At 39.3% G+C, this 23331-nt stretch overlaps 1 protein-coding gene across 2 annotated transcripts in view; it reads left to right on the top strand.

Annotated features, from left to right (window-relative positions):
* The window catches only part of LRRIQ3 (leucine rich repeats and IQ motif containing 3), a 108268-nt gene that overhangs the window by 61441 nt on the left and 23496 nt on the right, over positions 1-23331 (top strand). Inside the window, exons 8-9 of one of the 2 annotated variants that reach the window (XM_074961533.1) lie at positions 4689-5406; positions 13108-13331. In XM_074961533.1, coding sequence (XP_074817634.1) covers positions 4689-5406; positions 13108-13291 — 902 coding nt within the window. In that variant the 3' untranslated portion in view covers positions 13292-13331. The remainder of the gene's footprint in view (positions 1-4688; positions 5407-13107; positions 13332-23331) is intronic. The other variant, XM_074961532.1, reaches the window with a different exon arrangement.

Genomic DNA, 23331 nt, shown 5'->3' on the forward strand with positions numbered 1-23331 from the left:
ACACTACGCAGCTTCTAGCAACATAGCTGTGTCATTACCTCTGTGCCGCTAAAAGGCACACAGTGTAGCTGCTGTTTGTCGGCTCGCCTGCTGACAAAAACTTCTACCCCCAAAGAGTGGCATTAGCTGTGTCAGCAGGAGAGCACTCTTGCCCACAAAGCGCTGTTCCCACCAGTGCTTGTCATCCGCAAAACTTGTGTCTTTTGGTGTGGGGGAGATGTTTTTTAACACCTCTGAAAGACAAACATTTTGTCGTTCAGTTGCTAGTAGACATAGCCATTGTGCCTTTCCCAGACCTTAGCAAGAGCTCTGTGTAGCTTCAAAGCTTGTCTCTCTCACCAATGTAAGTTGGTCCAATAAAAGATATTACCTCAGCTTCCTTGTCTCTCTTAATATCATAACCTTTAATTTTTATTTGAATGGTGAAATTATGGAGAATATGGTGCCCTCTAACATCAACAATTTTTATCTTCCTCAAACATGGGTTTTCAGGGGACTTTTTTACTCAAAGTCTAATGTCAAGTTTGTAAATTATTTAAAGGACGTTGTCAGTACTTTGCATTTTGAGGTGCTTCTTATTTTAATATAATAGATGATATTTTATTGTATTTAATTGCTCCCCAGTACAACCTACTGTTGCTATTAGTTACTCTGTTAATTCAAGTCGCTAATTTAAGTTACGTTAAGTTAAGTTGTATGCAATGTAGGCTGAGAGCTTTCATAAGAGACTTGTGCAACCATAGTGGTGTGATCATTCCAGGAAATCAAAATAATGTCTATATCTTCTTACTGAACAAAGTCTTTAAAGCATTGTAGACATTTAAAAAATCTAGTATACATAAGGAAATGTTGACTCAGTAAGTGATGTCTAAATAAACACAGGAGGCCACTCTGTCTGCCTTATATGTATGTCGGGAGTCCCTCTTAATGAAAATAATGATTTCAAGAAAAGCATTTTTTAATTCTCACGTACCTCAAAGAGTAAGAGAACATCCTAGTAGACATACTGAACTATTCCTGTTGACATAGTCAAAGGATTATTGTATTGAGGATGGCAGGGGGAAAAATATCTGAAATATGAGACATGAGCTTGATCTACATTATTTGCCACAAATCTTAGGTAAAACTCATGTATTTTTTCACTGACATATAGCTATATATTCTTCAAAAGGAAACTTCATGTAAACCTTTCTCTTGTTTTCACCCACAAAAACCCCTTTTCAGCTTGAAAAGAGAGAATGTTTATGCTTACCTCTTATATGATTATGATTAGAAAAATGATTCTGTAAAATGACATTTTGGTGTTTGATATTTATTCTCCTTAAGTCACTCTGTAACAAATTTTCTCAATTTTCAAATCAAAACAAGATTTTTTTAAATTGACAGCACTTCAAGTGTCTTGAAATCAAGCCATTTTCTTTTTACCCTCATACATTGTCAACACATAAATATTCTATATTCAGCATATGTCTTGCTTTGCAAGATAATGCATGAGGCAGAACAAAATATAGCATGCTCCTATGCAACTACTGCATGTTGGCTCTGCAGTTCTTATAGTACTAAAAGTTATTTTATCTGTAAATGAAGCAATGTGACTGGCACTCATGTAAGAAGTGGATTTGATCAGAAAACAGGTAAAACAAAAAATTCTTTTGTGACCATGGCTATTTTGCGAATGCAGTTATTGCATAAAAATAACATTAAGTCCTTAAATGAAAGCCACAAAGGCCAAAAAATTCACTTCATGCTTCTTACTATGTTCCTTGGCACTGTAAAGCTCTGAGGGGAGTGCATGAGCTGAACATAGAATCATAGAACTGGAAGGGATCTTGAGCGGTCATCTAGTCCAGTCCCCTGAACTCAAGGCAGGACTAAGTATTATCTCTAGACCATCCGTAACAGGGGTTTGTCCAACCTGCTCTTAAAAATCCCCAATGATGGAGATTCCACAACCTTCCTAGGTAATTTATTCAAATGATTAACCATTCTGACAGTTAGGAAGTTTTTCCTAATGTCCAACCTAAACCTCCCTTGCTGCAATTTAAGCCCATTGCTTCTTGTCCTATCCTCAGAAGTTAAGAAGAACAATTTTTCTCCCTCCTCCTTGTAACAACCTTTTATGTACTTGAAAACTGTTATCGTGTACCCTCTCAGTCTTCTCTTCTCCAGACTAAACAAACCCAATTTTTTCAATCTTCCCTCATAGGTCATGTTTTCTAGACCTTTAATCATTTTTGTTGTTCTTCTCTGGACTTTCTCCAATTTGTCTACATCTTTCGTGAAATGTGGTACCCAGAACTGGACACAATTCTCCAGTTGAGGCCTAATCAGCATTGAGTAGAGCGGAAAAATTACTTCTCGTGTCTTGCTTACAATACTCCTGCTAATACATCCCAGAATGATGTTTGCTTTTTTTGCAACAGCATTACACTGTTGAGTCATACTTAGCTTGTGATCCACTGTGACCCCCAGATCCCTTTCCGCAGTACTCCTTCCTAGGCAGTCGTTTCCCATTTTGTATGTATGCAACTGATTTTTCCTTCCTAAGTGGAGTACTTTGCATTTGTCCTTATCGAATTTCATCCTGTTTACTTGAGACCATTTCTCTAGTTTGTCCAGATCATTTTGAATTATAATCCTATCCTTCAAAGCACTGACAATCCCTCCCAGCTTGGTATCGTCTGCGAACTTTATAAGTGTACTCTCTATGCCATTATCTAAATCAGTGGATCCCAAACTTGTTCCGCCGCTTGTGCAGGGAAAGCCCCTGATGGGACGGGCCGGTTTGTTTACCTGCCGTGTCCGCAGGTTCAGCCTATCGCGGCTCCCACTGGCTGCGGTTCGCTGCTCCAGGCCAATGGTAGCTGCTGGAAGCAGTGGCCAGTAAGTTCCTCAGCCCATGCCACTTCCAGCAGCTCCCATTGGCCTGGAGCAGCGAACCGTGGCCACTGGGAGCCACAATCGGCCGAACCTGCGGACACGGCAGGTAAACCAACTGGCCCGGCCCGCCAGGGGCTTTCCCTGCACAAGTGGCGGAACAAGTTTGGGAACCACTGATCTAAATCATTGATGAAGATATTGAAGAGAACTGGACCCAGAACTGATCGCTGTGGGACCCCATTCGTTATGCCCTTCCAGCATGACTGTGAACCACTGGTAACTGCTCTCTGGGAACAACTTTCCAACCAGTTATGCACCCACCTTATAATAGCTCCATCTAGGTTGTATTTCCCTAGTTTGTTTATGAGAAGGTCATGCGAGACAGTATTGAAAGCCTTACTCATGTCAAGTTATACCACATCTACCCCTTTCCCCCCGATCCACAAGGCTTGTTACCCTGTCAAAGAAAGCTATCAGGTTGGTTTGACACGAGTTGTTCTTGACAAATCCATGCTGATTGTTATTTATCAACTTATTATCTTCTAGCTATTTGCAAATTGATATCTTAATTATTTGCTCCATTATCTTTCTGGGTACAGTAGTTAAGCTGACTGGTCTGTAATTCCCTGGGTTGTCCTTATTTCACTTTTTATAGATGGGCAGCTCTATTTGCCGTTTTCCAGTCTTCTGGAATGTCTCCCAGATATCTTCTCAGTCAGCTCCTTGAGTATTCTTGGATGCATATCATCAGGCCCTGGTGATTTGAAGATATCTAACCTGTCTAAATAATTTTTGACTTGTTCTTTCCCTATTTTAGACTCTGATCCAACCTCATTTTCACTGGCATTCACTATGTTAGACGTCCCATCACCAGCAACCTTCTTGGTGGAAACCGAAACAAAGAAGTGATTAAGCACCTTTGCCATTTCCACATTTTCTGTTATTGTCTTTCCCCCCTCATTGAGTAACGGGCCTACTGTTTTGTAAACATTTTCACATAAATAAAATGAATGACAATACTTGAACATGTATTATACTCAGTCTATAAAAGGGAGGAAGAATTTGTTTTGGATGTTAATATAGAAGATGGAGTACCCAATTGAATATGACTGATATTTAATTTTAAGAGACACTGTGAAATACAGGTAGAGCAAAGGATATATTTTTAAAAATCAGAATAAAAATTGATATTATTTATAATAATATTATTCAACTGTTACATTATTTTATGCTGTGATTTTTTTTAATGTCAGTAGGTTAAAAAATTCTGCCTTTAAAAAGGTAGCAGGTATAGGAACTTGTGAAACTTTCAAAAATATCATAATTTTCTTTGGACAAGTAATAGAGCAGGGTGCTGATCTAAAACTTATTAAAGTAAATTGAAAGATTCCGACTGAATTCATTGAGGGGTTTGATTAGACTCCAAAAAGAATAGTAGCTGATTTTTAAGTTGGCACTTACTACTATTATTATTAAATATTTTAAAACTTTTGCACAGCCATTTTGACACAATAAAAAGCAGTCTATTAGACTTAACTCTGAGCCTTTGCTTATCATTATTAGGTGTGTTGAACAAACACATTTTGGCAGATGATAATACTGTGCTGATATAACAAGATAATTTAAAGTCTTATTTCAAAGTAATCTAATATTTAATTCAAACTCACAAGAGGATAGATTGACTTAAATAGGACATTTATCATCCGTAGATATTAAAATCTAATAAAGAGTCTGAAATAATAAGAAATAGTAAATTTTAATAATCAAATATACATCACAGATTAAATATTGCATTCTTTGTATTGTAGGTTTCTTGGACGTGGAGAAACCTAATATGGAGGAGGAGGTAGAAACTAAATTTAGGCTTTCAGTTTGTAAAGCTGCTTTTCATTCAGTGAAGGAGAAGCTGATGATATTTCAAAAGAAAGAGGAAGAAATTTGGCATGCCATATACCCATTTCATTCTCTTGTTCATCCTGCTCCACAGCTTAAAGCTGTGAATCACCCAGTAAGTATAGAGAAGAGGATTTTTGCTAGAATGTATGGATCTGTAAGACTTGGACCATTTTATGTTATTGATAAAGCCTACAGGGAGAGTAAGAGATGTGAGATCCAAGCTAAAAAGATACGTGGGGTTATGCAGATGCAAATTGCCAAAGGTGAAACTGACTACTGTATTAAGGGTTTTCTTGAGGAGAAAAAGAATGGTGTTCAGAAAAGATGCAAAGAAGAAGATATTAGAATTCAAGAAGCTTTACAACAACATCAATTGAGAAGATCAGGATTTATTGAAAAAGTAAGGCAAAGGCATGCTCAGTTTTTAGAAACCAAGAACCAAAAAGCATCACAGTATTCATTAATTCAAGACTTCAGCATTCAGCATGCTTCTTTGACACAGAGTTTGTTTAGACTTGACAGATTGAGGAAAAGTGAGGAAACCCTGAAGGAAAGAAAGAGCATTGTTAAGGAAAACAAAGAAAATATGGAAAAATGGAAGGAGCTGATTAAAAATTTTCAGGAGCAGAGGTATGTTTCTCTTAATATTCAGTGTTATAATATGAATGCTGGATTGGATGTGGATCATTTTTCTAGATTGAAATACATCCATATGCTAGAATGTTTTGGATGCTTTTTTGTAGAATAAACAGAAACACAAATAAATCACATCCTTGCTCAGTTCCAAAAACAGATCAAATATCAGAGTTACAGTATTGTAAACAAAGTGTTCCTCTAGAAGTGAAACCACAAAATCAAGGGGAACTTCAAGTACATCCTTAATACCTTGCTTAGCCAATCGTGTCTCTTGCACTGAATCTGAGCACAAGTGCTAGGTACATGTACTGGGTACTTGGGAAGGTGGGGAGACCTCAGGCTTGAAGTGGCCTGTATAGTGTTTTGTTTGCCTCCCATAGGGAAAATCGAACAGATCCACAAAGTAGTGGAATTCAGAGCCACCTTTCTCAGCTCACCCAACTCTGCAGCAGCGTGAAAGTTCCCTGTGTGCACCACCTTCCATGGCTAAGGAGGACAGGGCAGGATTTGTCCATTTACATAAAGTGAGGACAGTGACCATAACCACATTTCAACACTAACATGATTTTTTTAAGGGAATATTCCACAAAATAAAACATTGGGGTTTTTTTTTGTCCACAAAAATAAAGCAGACAGTACATTATTCTTATAATGCAGCATCACCTGTGCTGGATTATACTGTCAAAAGTCTATAGAAAGCAAACAAAAAGCATCAAAGTATTCATTAGTCCAAGACTTCACCATTGTGGTTAAGATTTCTCATTCTTTTCTTTGAGACTTTGTAGAAAATGTATGCTTGCGTAATCATGCCCTGTTCAGATAAGACACAACAGCAACCTTTTTGTCTCACGATGCAGTGTCTTTGTGTGCAGCACAATGCCATGTTATTTTTACTAAGGTGCAAATAAATCTTTAACAGTTTATTGCCCAAGACAATTTTGGGGCAAAAAAACTGAATCGAGAATGTCAATGCATTCCTTAGAATTCAGCTTGATACAATTTGGAATAGTTGAGCCTTGAACCATGAAAATTAGGATTTTGTAAATGTATGGCAAAAGTAAATTCTATTGTGCAATATAACTATTCTGCACACATACTAACTGCATTTTTCAGGCAATTACTTTATCTATTTTAAAGTATTTTTTTCCAAATCCCTAAAGACACCTATTCACATTAAAGCATAGGTCTGCTCTGAAAAATGACTTGTGAGGGTCCATGTTTGTTAGCTTCCAAAGACATCCATATGAAATATGCTTAATTTACAGTAAAAATGTTTTTCTTTAACTACAAGCACAACCTCCAGTCTGAGAGGTGAGTGAGCCAATTTCCATCTTTCCCACAAACAAAAGTTCTGCAAGCCGTATTAAACCCCCAGTTGCACCTGTGTAACCTTATTGTCTCAAATTATGCCATTAGTGACAGCTGAGCAATTCCATTGTCTTCAATGGGTTTACACTTGTGTAACTGATTGGAAATTTAGTAAATGATTGTGCTGATGATGCACAAGATGGAATAGAATCTAGCTCTCTCCCTCTTAGTTATTGGCTTTGCCATGCTAAGGGGAATAAAAAGCAATAATGGAATGAATAGACCAGATCTATTCTACAGAACAATCTGGACTGCTTGGTAAAATGGGCTCACTTGAGCAACGTGCATTTTAATATAACCACTGTGTACACCTAAGAAAAAAGAGGTATAGGTCACACTTACACGATGGAGGACTGGATTCTGGAAAACAGTGACTCTGAAAATGACTTCAAGGTCGTAATGGATACCCAACTGATCATGAGCTCCCAATGTGATGTGGTGGAAAGGGTTGAGAAATAAACGACAAGGATGATTCAAGGTTTGGAAAACCTGCCTTACAATGAGAGGCTCAAGAAGCTCAATCTATTTAGTTTATCCAAGAGAAGATTGAGGTAACTTGATCGCAATTTGTAAGTACCTATATGTGGGGAAGATTTCTGATCAGGCTCTTTAATCTAGCAGACAAAGTTATAACTAGATCTAGTGTCTGATGCTAGACAAATTCAGACTAAAAATAAGATACAGCTTTTTAACAGTTAGATTAATTTACCATTGGAACAACTTACTTAGGGATGTAGTGGATTCTCCATCACATGAAGTCTTTAAATCAAGACTGGATGTCTGTGCTCTAGATCAGACAGAAATTATGGTCTTGATACAGAAGTTACTGGAAGAAAATTTGTTGTGTGGTGCAGGAGATCAGATTAGATGATCAAAATAGTCCTTTCTGGCTGTCAAATCTGTGAATCAGTAAATGCTTATTTTTGTCTCTAAAGTTAGCAGATGTGATTCTGATTACACATCAGAAGTAGATCTGGTGGTGTCATTTTATTACTCAGCCAAAGAGGTAGTTCATGGCCTAAATTTGGTCCACATACAGTACCATCTCAGGCAGTAGTCTGCACTTCACTCAGGACTGACCTCTTGGTGCCGACATTTATGCACAAGGTGCTGATGACCCTGGCACCCATGACCAGTGCTGACAGCTATGGTACAGATTCTCCCACCACTGATTTCTTAGCACCAATGTTGTTTTTGATACTCAGTGATGTTGCAGTGACAGTGAAACCTGAATCACCACAATTGTCCTCAGTTGTGGGACTGCCCTGCACTTAAGTATCAACTACCAGTAATATTATGGTATTAGTGAACTCTTCAGCTCCAGTGGTGGAAGGGTGGGGAAACTTAAACTCACCCTAGAATTCTGAATAGGGTAAACCCACCATTAGAGGAGGAGTACTCATTTTCTTTCTACCCTTCTGAGTATAGTAAGGAGGTATCCTCCACCTGCTCATCTTGTTCCCAATTGTATGACCCCTACTGATCTGACAGGGAATCTAAGAGCCGTCACTATAGTCACAGACCTATGAAATCTTGGAGAGAGCACATACCTTGGTATCTACCTCTCTGGCCCCAGCCTTTTACCACTAACTAGCGCTAAATCTCCTTCTTTTATGAAACTTTGTAGAGTTGCTCAAGAAGAGAAGCTGCCACAGCTCTCACTATACCACATGAAGAACAGGAAAGTGATGAAGAACACCTGCTGAGGAAAAGTTCTTGATCCCAACAAATATCTCCTCTTCCTCACTGGATTAGGATCTGAGCTGCCAAGGAAGAAGGGCAATGCAGAAGGCCCTCTACCTTTTCCTCCTCTACTGCACACTGTGTTCATCTCATAATAGCAAATTTTATGGCGTCAAAGCATTTGAACATTGTATAGTTTTTCCCACCACACCCACCCCTCTTAGGCAACCACTGTTTTATTGTTGAGAGGCCTGGAATGGAATTACCTCAAACCACACCATTTTAGAGATTGTCAGTGTAGGGTATTCCATTCAGTCCCCGTCCCTTCCTAGTCCAACCCCTTCCTTGTCCCTCTTTAAGGATCCCTCTCATGAGATGTTAAGACAAGTAGTGGACTCTCTTCTAAATCTTGGAGTAGTGAAAGATGTGCCCCTGGAGTTCAGAGGGATGGGGCTTTACTTTCCTTATTTTCTAACTTGGAAGAAGAAAGAGATCTGGAATCCAGTCCTGGATTTGAGATTTCTCAACAAGTCAAAGTAGAAAAAAATCAATGGTTTGGGTTTTTTTATTTAAATTTGATTTTTTTATTGAAAATACATAGTTTTAAAAAATAAAATAAACTTAACGAAAATTAACTGAAATTATGACAACCTATGTCAAAGACTAAACTTATTATAATCTATTTCAATTATTTAATTTAATTTAAAAATCATATCAAGCAGTCCATGTTTGTTGTCAAATTTTAAAGAAAGTCAAACCTCCGAACTAGTGGAGGTCAATAGCTAAGCACCTAAAACCAGAGTTCGTTAAAGTGCAAAACCACCTTTTGACAGCAGAGGCCTCTGCTACAGGTACCGAGAGAATATTTTCTTTAATTCAGTTTATTTAGTTAGCTCAGTTCAATGACTAGTACATGCAGAGTTAAGAAACCAACTGGGAATTGAGAAAGCAGGAATGCTTGTTTTTCTTTTCCAATCTCTGAATTAAAAACCTAAAGTGTGAGAGGATGAGATCTACTCATTTTAAACTCTTGAAGGATATGGTAACTGGAAACAATGAGTTCAGGTCACTAACTACAGATAATACTTCCTTTGTTTAAAAAAAATAGTTTTGTTTTGATAATCTTTTTGTTAAACTTTTTTTCTTATGTATCCAGCATAGTTAAATAAAGCTACCTAAATAATAAAAATACCATTTTAAAATTCTGTTTTGGTTCATTTTTAACTAAATTCTAATTTCCATCAAAATAGAGCTTGACACAAATCACAAGAAAAATTAATGCTCATTAGCAAATGACAAATGCATCACTGACCATTTTCTAACATATTAGAAATGTAAAAATTAAAAAAGTGAATAAATGTAAATTGTCATCTAATTGCTTAAATAAATAGTATAGATAGATATAATGTATGCTTTAACAAAAAGAAGCACCAAATATAGTATAAATGCTATTCTGAATTGCAAATCAACATGTTTTAAAGGTTACCAACCAGTGAGAATCAACCTTTCTTTAGGAAATAACTAAAAAGTACAAATGCAAAACAAGATTAAAATTGATTATTTATATCAAGGTTTCCTGCTTGCTGATTTAAGCCATGATTAAAATTGGTTATTTAAATCACTGATTTAAATCAATCCACCCTGCAACAGTTTCATCTGTCATTTCAAATGCAGGATGATAAGGTTGGCCTCTATAATCCAATTATTAAATTCCCAAATCCCTATCCCTGCTTCCTGGCTCACTATTTTACAATATCAGTTTTACTGATACTTTACATATCAGTTCAACTGACACACAGAAAATACCTGAGATTCCAAGTGGGAGCATCTACCAGTAGAGAGTTTTGCTCTTTGTCTTTCATCAGCACCAAAGGTGTTCACCAAGTGATTGGCAGTTGTGGTGGCTCACAGAAGGAGACAAGGGATCCAGGTATATCTGTACATTAACGATTAACTCATTTGAGGAAAATCACCACGGCAGGTGAACTATTCAGTTCACCTAATTCCACATCTTTCCACTACTCTGAGTCTCAGGACCACACTGTTGCCAACGCAGAGAACAGTTCATGGGGCACTGCTAAATTCCACACCAGCAAGGGCTTATCTACCACAGGAAAGATTCAAGACCATGGTGGAGAAATGAGGAGTACTTTTGGCACCTTAGAGACTAACAAATTTATTTGGGCATAAGCTTTTGTGGGCTAAAACCCACTTCATCGGTTTCATCAGCAGCTTACATGCTTATCCAAAAACATCTGGAAGAGTATGTCTCAGGCTTTTGGATGTGGCCTCATAAAGTAACTGTGGTTCTTCAAGAAATGTTGTCCACATGGATTCCACGACTCTTTCCTTGCTACTGGGGAGCCCTATGCCATCTGGATTCTATATTGGTGAAGGAATTGAAGGACGATTGAGCATGCTTTCCCCTTTATGCCCTTGTTATAAATTCTCTGTTCAAGATTTGTATAGGCAAAACTCCCATTGCTTTCAAGGGGAATTTTGCCTAAGTAAGGATTTCAGGATTGGGCCCTAAATTAATGCCAGCATGTGTTGACTTCTTCAAAGAAAAGTAATTATGTTGTTTCTTAGATTGGATTTGGGGTTTTTGCTTTGTTTTTGTTTGTTTTGGGTGGAATGTTTTTTCTGTACAGCGGCAAAAAAAAAGATCTACATTGTGTGTGGACTGGGGAACCCTACTTTATGCACTATACCTAGAGGCTTAATTGATTTATTTTATACATTTCCTTAAAACTATACTGGCCTCTTTTGGAAGCTAAGTTGTCCACTGATGTTCAGTTGGATGAAATGTACAATGGTCAAATTATAAACCACATAAATTGGGTTGATAATAGAGATAGTTGGAGACTTTTAACCACAGCTATACTGCTTAATCACGTTTAAAAACTAGAGCATAATGCAACATTCTAAATAAGTGCAAGTTTTAATAGTTTGACCATGAGGATTCCTCGTAAACAGGACAATACCTACTCTTTTTGAGTGTCTTTTTAACTTCACTGATAGTAGAATCCCTCCACTGGCATGGAATCCAAATAAAGGTGCTCTGTGCAAGTGGAGTGCAGTAAGGTTTAAGAAGGTGAAATTCATAATTTGCAGCTAGTGAGTGATGCTATTGCAGTCTTTGTGGTTACTGTTCCTATGGCCTGGAAGAGTTAGTCGCAGCCACTTTGTGCTCATGGTGTTCAGTGCTGGGATTGTTTGTAAGTGTGAATCCTGTGGCACCATTCCTGATCTACCAATGTCATAGCATTCTGTACCAGCCTGTGGAATTGGCATAGAGACCCTCTCCATGGCTCTCAGCCCTGTGCACAGCCCCCTCTGTGGTGTCTTTGCTCCTGTGCAGAATTTAAGTCTTGCAGAGCAGTGGTTCTCAACCTACTGTACCCCTTTCAGCTCACTTAAAGACTACTTGATTACAAAATCAGACATAAAAATACAAAAGTGTCACAGCACACTATTACTAAAAAGTTGCTTATTTTCTCATTTCTACCATATAATAAATATACTTGAGCGTGTTTTTCACTTGTGAGCCCTGCCATACTGGGAGGCAGTGAAGTGACAGCAACCATTAAGTTTTTCTCCACACTGAGTCTATTCCTACTCTCTGGGCCAGAATTAGGGGGTGGCCGGCAGGGCAATTCCCCAGGGCCCCATGCCACAGGGAGCCCTGCAAAGCTAAGTTGCTCGGGTTTTGGCTTCAGCCCAGGTGGCAGAGCTCAGGCTTCAGCTTTCTGCCCTGGGCCCCAGCACATCTAACTCCGGCCCTGGAGACCCCATAAAAACAAACTTGCGACCCACTTTGGGGTTGTGACCCAGTTTGAGAACCCTGATATAGTATATAGATTAGTATAAACAAGTCATTATCTGTGTGAAATCTTAGTTTGTACTAACTTTGCTAGTGCTTTTTATATAGCCTGTTGTAAAACAAGGCAAGTATCTAGGTTAATTGATGTACTTCCTGGAAGATCCTCTAGGGTGCACGTACTCCTGGTTGAGAACCCCTGGTGCAGTGGGCCTTGTGATAGTCCTCTGCATTGTAGGCAAACTTCAGCCTACAGAAGCAAAAATTATTCCTACGGCCTGTCTAAATTCTATATACATTAATTACTATGGGAAAGGAGGTGAAAGAAGAGGAGCATGGGTGTCGTACAGTAGTTCTCAAACTTTTGTACTGGTGACCCCTTTCACATAGCAAGCCTTTGAGTGTGACCCCCCGTTATAAATTAAAAACACATTTTAATATATTTAACACTATTATAAATGCTGGAGGCAAGCGGGGTTTGGGGCGGAGGCTGACAGTTCGTGACCCCCCCATGTAATAACCTTACAACCCCCAGAGGGGTCCCGACCCCCAGTTTGAGAACCACTGGATAGTATGTCAAATTCCAAATCTATCAGAAATTTTCATTAAAATGAATTTAATTAATCTAGCTTAATTGGAGAAAAAAGAAGCTAGACACAGTTGTAAAATATAAAGAAGAAGCCAAGAGCATATATGTATAAAAGAGTCTAACTTTTAGAGACAAGACTTTCATCAGGAAATTTGCTCAGCTGATCTGTGACTGGTAAACCATGGCTGCAAGTTGTATGAATAAGACTGAAGTTTCTTCCTTTATTTTTCTCCAGGAAATTGAAGTTACAAAAAGAAAACTTAGCAGAAAACGTGATTCTGGGTTCCATTGTTTCTCAAAAGACTAGTGAGAGATTACAGCAAGTCAAGGCAAAAGTTGCAGCTGTAAAGGATCATCAAGCCAATATGAAAATTATGATCGGGCCGCCATTGAGCTGCAGTGCAATAAAGCATGTATAATAAACTCCAATGTTTAAGATGTTAACTTGCAACATTGTAAGTGAGTATAAACCAAACTTTCTCTTTTTATTTGAATACTAAATTTGGAAGTCTATACTCTCATCATTTAAACTGAACTTCCAGGCCTTCATTTAAGAAAAAAACATAATGAAGAGAGACAATTATGTATGTTTACTTCTAGAATGTATAAAACTGGTCTTATTTTAAAAAATCAACATTTACTACAGTATTAGATACCACACTTCAGTGTATGATATTGCTCACTATTTTCCTAACCTTAGAAGTGACGGTGATATTTCAGATTGCATTGTGTGGTAATTCGTGGTAAATGTTTACTTTTAAATGGCGAGGACTACACGTGTGCATACAGTTATCATCTGTACTTACTCTGAAAACTAAATTATTCAGTGGGAAAAAAATAATAGGGCTTTTATGGTTGATAATGTAGCCAAATAGCTAGAGTGCAATTAAAATTTTGACTACAGTTATTGCAGACAGTGCTGCTGAAGCTTTGCCTCAGTGCTGCCTCAGCAAATGTATACATACAACAATGCCATAAGCTCTAGATGGAATGTATTTTCTGTTTCATTCTGGCAACCCCGATGCATTTTCTCCTAGCTGCTAACTTTCATTAGCACGCTGTGTACTTTGATTCGTCTCATTAGCTGCTTCCAGACATGTAATTAATTATCTTTCTAGTTTATTCTGCTTACATTCTTTTTATGCATACTTCTGACTCTGTATGTGTACATGTGTGTGCATGTCTATATAAAATATGAGAGACAAGGTTGGTGAGGTAATATATTTTACCAACAGAGAAGCTCTCTCACCAACAGAAGATATTACCTCACCCACCTTCTCTCTCTAATATCCTGGGACCAAGGCGGCAACAACTACACTGCATATATAAAATATAGTCGTTTTTATTATTATTCTTATATCTGTCTTGGGCTAGTGTTGGCACACAGGGCGGAAACTAGTTTCTTCCAGTCCTCTCTTATTTGCTGCTGCTTCTGCACTTTGATGTGGCTGTTGGTCCCGAGCCTGGATAAAGTGGGGAGGATTGATAACATGGCTAACCACCTAGCCTCGTAAAAAAAAAAAAAAAAAGAAACAGAATCAGACTACCATTCTGATAAAAATGCTGATTCCTCACGCTGCATGCATGTTCTTGGTAAAAGCCAGTTCCCCGACAACTTTGATATAGCAGCAAGAGAACATGTTAAAGGTGGTTTTTGGAAAGTGAGAACAATGTTTCAGACATAAATAGTCTCACAGGTCATGAGGGAGATGGATAGCTATAACCTTATCATAGAATATCAGGGTTGAAAGGGACCTCTGGAGGTCATCTAGTCCAAACCCCTGCTCAAAGCAGGATCAATCCCCAATTTTTACCCCAAATCCCTAAATGGCCTCCTCCAGGATTGAACTCACAACCCTGGGTTTAGCAGGCCAATGCTCAAACCACTGAGCTATCCCAATACTTGAGTATATTAATTTTGCTAAATAAATATATTCTGGGTCGGTGCCCTAAAACAAAATCATTATGATTGCTTAAAAAAAAGACAATCTCCTTACTCTACCATTGTGTACTATGTGAAGTTATGCAGTTTTCTTTCATTCTCTTCTGTCTCGAGTCCCTGGAAGCCTGTCTCTTTCATTCATTCCAAATGATATTTCCTATTGCCAGTTCTTCTCTTCCTTTAATTGTGCATAGGCCACAGCTATATAGAAACAATCTTTTTTAATACTCAGGTGTGAACTGGTAAGATAGAGCAGAAGGGCACTATAATGCCCTTATGTTCTTATGTATGAATACACTTTGAGCTAATCCTGTTTCAAAAGGGCTAGATCAAAGCGTTCTGATGAACTGTTCGTGTGTGGCAGCAGGGTGCACAATGACCATTAGATTGTGGCAGACAAGTGCAGAATAGATTCACACCCCAGCTCACCGCAGTCTAGTTGTTTGTGTAGACAAGCCATAAGTGTCCAATACTCTTGTGTGACTGTACATGAGTACTAGCTAGGGCTGTGATCTCTTAAGCTAAACAGCATGAGCCATAGTCAATACTTGTATGGGAGAGTGATGGGGCAGAGAGGCCCTATACCAGCAGAGAAGAGGTTAAGGAGAGCCCTTGCTCTCTGCTAGCCCTGCCTTGCTATACCTGCAGCCAGTGCCAAGCCTTTATTTGAAGGGAAATAAAAAGAGAGAACCTGGTCCATTCTGTCCAGGAAGGAGCTCTACCTTTCTGCCTGAATGGAACTTTGCTTGCAAACTGTTTCGGAAAGGAAGGAACTTTGAAAGGAAAGGAACTTTGCTTGCAGAGTTATGGAGAGAGGCCTGCTAGCCTGAGCAACCACAGTGGAGGAATAGCTAGATCCCAAGGAATGAGCAATACTCAAATCAGAGACTGGGAATCAAGCCCAAAGGAAAGACCAGGAATGCTTCCCCTCCCCCAGAAGACAGGGGGATGGCCTAGTACTGAGTTACATTTGCTTTTTGTTGTAAAACAGCAGTTCTCAAACTTTAGAAATCTAAGGACCTCTATTTTGATTTAAAATTTTCAGACTCCCAACCCCCTGCTCAGCCCCAGGCCTCACCCAGACTCCACCCTTTCCCCCAAGGCCCAACCCCTGCTCCTCCTCTTCCCCACCTCTTTCTGTCCCCTCCCCTGAGTGTGCCCCATCACCGCTCCTCCCCCTTCCTCCCAGTGCTTCCTGCATGCCGCTGAACACCTGTTCCCCAGCATGCAGGAGGCACTGGGAGGGAGAGGGAGGAGTTGATCAGTGAGGCTGGTGGCCCTGGATGTGATTCTGCCCCCTACTCCAAGCGAACCATGTCCCCGTTCCTCCTCCTCCTCCCAGTACCTCCTGCATGCCACGGAACAGCTGTTCCCTGGCGTGCAGGAAGCGCTGGGAGGGAGGGGGAGGAGTTGAGGGAGAGAGGGGAGGAGTTGATCAGCGGGGCCCGCGGACCCCCTGGAGTACCGCGGACCCCAGTTTGAGAAACTCTGTTGTAGAACATTTTTGCAGCAGAGCCCCTCAACCACACCCACAAGGAGATAATACTGAAGGGACAATTAGCTGTTGGGGCAGAGCCCACCTCACTGGACATTAGAAATAGAGAATTCTTCCCACCCAGGGAGACCTGTGTTGACAACAGTCTGCGCAGAAGGTCCACAAGGACACTCTGCTCCTGCCACACTCCTACAGGGAGACTTCCAAGGAAAGCCAGGGTGCAGTAGGAAGTGATGCTAGCATTTATGTAAGTCCCACGTTTTTCTCTGAGACTGACTGGTCTACCTGCCCAGTATCATGTTAGGGGTTGTTGGATGTAAGGGCCATCTTTTGGATGACATGTAAAGGAAAGGTCCCAACAATGGAATGTTAAAAAAGATCTAGACAATTTATAGTAATTTTAACGCCATATTTGGCTACAGTTCTTCTTGTATGCACATATAGACCCCAAACTTAAAAATATTTATGCATATGATTATTTTTAAAGTTAAGCATGTGTGTGTTTGCCAAGGGTGAGGGTATGTGTGTGTGTGTGTGTATGTGTGTTTGGTGAGTGGTGGGGTGATAGCAAGCTGTTTCTTAGAGATCCTTTATGACAAAAGGTACTGTATAAATGCAGGCATCCATTAAGACAAAATCCTTGGGGATCTGGAGTCTGAGAGCTAGAATCAGATCAGGAGGCATTGGGACAGCACAGTTGTTTGCTTTGACTGACCATTTAACTGGGATAGACTGTGTGGGTTGATTCTTTGATGAATAAGACCATGATCTCAGCAACAGAAGAAAGAAACATTGTGTGAAACTGGGAGAAAGAGTCTGTGACTGGTGGTGTTTTTCTGGATCTGTGCTCTGCTTAGCTTTAATTTGTCCCTGTATAAGTGGGATTAATTCTGAGCTAATGGGAAGCACTTGTCTTTCAGTCTCATACTTTGCAACCCACCTGTGATTTAGGGGTAGCTTGTATATGTTATTCTTACATTTTGTACACCCATTTCCTGAGGCTACTTGAAAATTTGTCCTTGAATAGAACTTTTTCTGAAATCATGATGCTCAGTAGCATCAATTAATTAATTAAAAGAACACAGAAATCACCCAGAATAGGCAGTTATAGAAAACTGAGATTCAAATAGTTTATAAAAGTCATGTTTTAAAACAATTTTTTAAATAATTTGCAAGCATTTAAACTGTACTTGAAACTTCTAAACTCTGGTTAGTAACTAGTGGAAAGTAATATCTGTAATTTATTGGAGAGAAAAAATCAAGTGAAATACCCAACCTCAGAAAAATGGGCATTTTAGCAGGAGTATAGAATACATAATTGGAGACTGAACTGATTAGGATAAAAACATTCCATCATATCTGCTGTTCAGCTTTTACAGCAATTCTAGACATTTATGTAATATTTAAATAGCCTCTCTCCAATAGTGTTTTCACTCTTTGATGTGGTATAACACTTTTCGTACATCTTTCTTCATTCGTCTAGATTATTTTCTTAGGCAAACAATACTGCTAATTTCTGTCTTCTGATCTGCTCAGTGTGTGTGACCATGTGTTGAGTTAAATTGCTAATGAATCACATAAGGAGAAGATATATTAAATCACAAGTATATTAAAACCTTGTCATAAATAAAAACATGAGAAGGTCTGTCTCTGAAAGATAAAAATACTTTGTTAAATAATAGAATTTTCTATAAACCAACTGTGAAAGCCTATAGTGGTTCTTATTCATTCATTACCTAGGAATTTCTTTGACATATATCAGGGGTGATAGTTGACTTTCCTGAAGTAAAACGTGTGGATATGGAACAAAAGGTCAGGCTGCTTCCTTGGGATTAGAGTAGTTTGGGAAGCCATAGAGGATACAAGGAGAATGGCCTTCTAATTCAATGGATGACTGAGATCTGTGGAAAAGGAAGTACCCACTCTGTGGCAAACTGTCTCTCTCCATGGCTCTTGATGTCCCTACTCCACCCTGATAGGATAGTTCCATAAGCAACTGGGCTCCTCTTGATCACCCTCCCCTATGCTTCTGCTGTACTCTGTCTCCATGAGGGGACCTTAGCATCCAGGGTGATTTAGTATATGTCTGTATCTGTATGAGACTATAAATTCCACTTTGAAGAGTGCCATTTTGATTGTATGATTGTACTGTGCCTTCCTTTTTACCTCCATCTTGGACTGGGATATCTTGAGATATTGACAGAGGGTGAACAGGGCAGAGCAACTACGGGTCATTAACCAGGAGGGTCTCCTATTCAGATAGAAGCATCCATGGACAATGAGTTAAGTACCATCCAAAGAAACCCTTTCTCCCAGGTGGCCTTGTACCAAGCAGTGGATTGTCTAATGAGGGACTGCAAGCAGCTCAGATTGGTCACCTGAGAAAGGGGACAGCATCTTTATAAAAGACGGACTCTCTCAACAACCATTTTAGAGAGAGGAGAACAGAAGCAGGTAAGAAAAGAAGGAAGAGAAGTGGGTCTCAAGACCCTGAAAATACACTGTCCAAATCCCAAACGGCTCTTGGAGGGGAGGGGTTTAGCGCATAGGTTCTGTTCTTTTTAGCACAGTATATATCTAACGCTGCCTACGAGTTAAGTGTGGGTGCTAGAAATTCCTTGGCAGAATCTGTTGTTTGCTTATTCTGCCATGTAATCCTTGAAGAGCAAAACAGTAAATCAGAGAGGGTCCAGAGCTTCATCGGAACTCTAGAAATATGCTATTTGGGAGACTTGATAGAAACTGCACTAGTTTCAGGGCCAACACAATTGGACTGTGGGATTTCCCACTGCCAAGAGATGTGTCAGCCTCAAAGGCTGCACTTGAATGTGTGTCTAGAGGTTTCGAAAACTCAGAATGTGTGTGTGTGCCTGTATGAAACATTTTATATTATGACATACACACAAAAAGGTAAAGAATGTTAATATGAGGTTTCAGAGTAACAGCCGTGTTAGTCTGTATTCGCAAAAAGAAAAGGAGTACTTGTGGCACCTTAGAGACTAACCAATTTATTTGAGCATAAGCTTTTGTGAGCTACCGATGAAGTGAGCTGTAGCTCACGAAAGCTTATGCTCAAATAAATTGGTTAGTCTCTAAGGTGCCACAAGTACTCCTTTTCTTAATGTTAATATTGCAATTCCAAGCACTCTAAAGTTAGTAAATGACATAAAAGTTGCCTGTACAACTTTCTCATACCCTTTGTGTGTATGTATTATGATAATATTGCCCAACATCATAGGAAGTTTGTGTCAGAACTAGAGATAAAACTCAGTTCCGTGACTTAAATGCAAGATGATATACTTTCTCTTGTTGCAAACCTCTGTCTCATCCTGTGTGCTGAATGAGACCGGGATCTTGGAGAACAAATAATATGTGATCCTGTAATAAAAAAGTGTATCATAATGCAAATGCATGAAGGGCAAATTAAGGGTGAATGGTCAGCCTTTATTCTGGAATTTCTAAAATTCTGAATGGTTGACTTTGCAACCTTAATAATGTTTTTTTAACCTACTATTTTGTATTTAATTTCCTAGGTTTAAAAAAACCAAACACAAAAAAGCCATGAGAAATTCCTTTATGTGGAATTATGTTGGTACCTCTCACCTGTAAGGTTGGAACCCAGGTCCTTTAGAGCTACAGTACAGGCCTTTATCACATGAGATAAAGGAGTAACTGATAGCATTATTTGGCTGCTATAATATATGCAAACTATGCACCGAAGGGGGAGAAAGACAGCCTGTTGCACCGAAGTACAAGTAGTCAAAATGGTTTTGGTACTCAAGTATATTGTTTTATGGGAAGTATGAAAGAGGTTGAGTGAGTCTATGTGTTGTACTGTTAAACTTTTGTTGATATGTTTGTGTAAAATGAGAGCTATGCACTGTGGTGAGGGGTTATATGTGTTTGGGTTTGTTGTGTGGGTGTTTGTGTTGATATGTGTCAGTAGTTGTATTGTGCAGGAAGATTTGTGTGGGTGGTAAATGCGGGGGGAGGAAAGGGCTGTAGTGAGGTGGTATATGTCCTTGGATTGTTGTGTTTGCTGCTTGTGTTGTGTGATTGATTGTGTTGATTTGTGTCTAGAGGGGATTGTGCTGGAGGATTCTGTGTAGATTTGTATGGATGAGTGAGATTTGGAGGGGTGAGTGCTACATTGAGGGGTTTTGTGTGTTGAGGATTATTGTGTATGCTGGTTCAACAGACATAATAGGCTTCAGAGTCACACACAGAGTGACAATCCCAGAATCTTATTATCTAGATTTGCTAGATAGCAAAGAAGTGTTAGGAATCCTGGGTTTTATTCCTCACTCTGGAGGGGAGTATTGTCTAATGGTGAGTCAGTACGGCCAAGCACATACATTTGACGTATTCATTCTGAAAGGCAGTATGACTAAATGGTTGAGTCTTTGGTCTGCCATATTGCAGACCCAGTTCCGATTGTCAGCTCTGCCAGAAGTGACCTTTTGTAATCTCTCAGTTGTCTAATTTCTAAAATGGGTGAATGATTGTGGACTGCCTCCAAAGGTCAAGGTAGGAGGTGGTGCTCAATAATAAGGGCTGTGAAGTTCACAGGATTATTAATACTAATTATCAAGAGAGGTACATTTATAATTATAATTATAAGAGGTCTCATCTTGGCTCCTAATCCAGTTCACCTTTCCATAGGCCAAAGTGGCTATTAAGGCAGCAGCTTTCACTACTCCCCACTTCCTCTAGGGCTCTAGTTATGTGCCTACTAATTAAGAGGATCTGTGGGGGCTGCATGCTCAGTGTAGTCAGTATGTAGGAAGCTGGAACGTGCTAAGGGCTGCTTAAAAGTTTGGAGATTTTAGCAACAAGCTGTACTGATCCTGTGCAAATGGTGATAGTCAGAGGCTTACAACCCTGTCAAATCTAGATAGGTTTTCACATGGGTAGTCTTGGGGTCACATATCTTATGCTATCTCATTTCAAAACATCAAGTTCTTGCTCAAAAGCATGAAGGCATTAGAACTTTTTAAAAACAAACAAAAAACACTTGTATTTTTTTTTAAATATTAGCAAAAAAGCTTCCTATGACCTCTTTCTCAGATTTTTGAGAATGAACCGTTTTCCACGAAAGTTTCAAGAAACAGAGCAAACATGGACATTTTCAGCCTGATCAGCTAAAGTTTGACAAAATTAGAAGCAACTGATTTTCTACTAGCCAGGCCTGTAATTATATGTGTGTAGAGAAGGTGCAAAGAACCTGAAGCTTCGTATCTGGGGAGTAATTAGAAGACCAGACATTCAGCTGGATTCTCTAATCAGATACTATCTCTTTGTACCACTTAGGAGGTGAAAAGGTACTGGAAACTGGCCTCTAATGCTTAGCAGAGAATTCCCCAATCCTAGGGATACTTCCTGCTGGTGCAAAAGTTCTGATTCTGGGCGTAGCGCCTACCACCCTCCCCTCTCTCACTTTTAGCCCAAATGATGACAGGGCCTGGGAAGGGCCTGGGAAAGCTATTATGCCTATTCTCCTTTGGGGTGTGTTCCATTTAGCATTTAGAGCTGCCTGTCAGGATCTCTATATGTTGCTGAGGCCAAAAATGGTCCCCTGACAGGTCCTCTGCCACTCCCATGCTGAGCTGAGCAAAAGTTTTGGAACACAAGAAAATCTGTCCCGGTATTTATAACTTTTAATGATTTTCTCTTTCAGTATATTGGGATTGTGCTAGTAACATTAGACATATATTCTAAACAAATGTCACCACTTCCAGGAGATTTTCATTTTCTTGTTTTGTTTGGTCTGTAGTTTAATCACTTGATTCATTAATTTTCCAGCCTTCTTGCCTCCTCTATATCTGATATCAGGTGCTGAAGGGGTGAGACAGTGCTAATATCAAAAGAGTAAAGCATCTTTAGGAAAATGTAGCAGTAAATCATAGTGATCATAAACAAATGTACTTGGGTTCCTTAGATGCAAAGTGCAACAGAATGTCATATTCTTTATTAATTATTATATATTATTTATTAAAAATTGCAGTTTGCTGTTGGACTTTGTAATATGAAGGCTTGTGACTTTTGGTGATTCCAGCCATATGTGATGGACAGACTTTTGTATTCAGTGTCATTTTAGAATTAATTTTATATTTTATTTAAACATAAACAGTGAAGATTTTTAGCCTTAAACTTAAACCTAGCTCAAATTTAAACAAAAGTACATTTTTGTTCCACTCAAAATGCAAAAACTCCTTGATATTTCCCAAATGAAAAAAGAAAACTGATAGGAAAAAATCAGCATTACGAACTATAAAGAATTTAAAAAACAAAAGTCAGAACTATTGACTTTTTTCCTTTGGGCAGAACTCTTTTAAGTCTGTGTAACAATATCATTTTTATAAACCCCTGATCCTTCAGGAGTTCTGCATGCCCAGTTCTCACTGATTTAATTCTGCGAATGGGGTGAAGTTCACCCCAGTGCAGACAGCCTGTGCATTGTCCGCCATACCACTTCGGCCCAATGTTAAGATTTCATGATGCAAAGTGTCTTGAGAAGGTCCCCTGCACTAGACTGCTAAAAACCCAATAGATGTTTAAAAGTTACTCACATGAGGAATGCCACTGATTTCAGTGGGACATTGTTTGAGTAAAGATATCTCATGTGCGTACAGGTTTATGTGGAATTGGGCTATGGTACTACTTATCTGAGTAATTATTACTAATTTTTGTAGGAGCTTGGAGAACACATGGGGTGAGATTTTCACCCCACTACATCCCCTGTATATTGCCATAAAAACCCCATACCAGTTTGGGGGAGAATTCCCCCAGTGTTGGCACTGGATAAGACAGGTGTAAGTTGCTGTACACAGGTCCCCTCACAAAACCTGGCATGGGGTGATATCAAAGGCTGGAGGGCACATGCAGTGGGTGGAAGGGTAAAGTATGTGGCACTGTGGGGATTCTGAGCAGCACCAGCACTCAGGGCTATTGAGGGCTACCAGAATTGAAAGTGCCCAAAGTTGGATTAAAGCCCTTTGAAGGCACAGTACAAAATCTTCCCT

The sequence above is a fragment of the Natator depressus genome, chromosome 8 (assembly GCF_965152275.1).
Source record: "Natator depressus isolate rNatDep1 chromosome 8, rNatDep2.hap1, whole genome shotgun sequence".
NCBI lineage: Eukaryota > Metazoa > Chordata > Testudines > Cheloniidae > Natator > Natator depressus.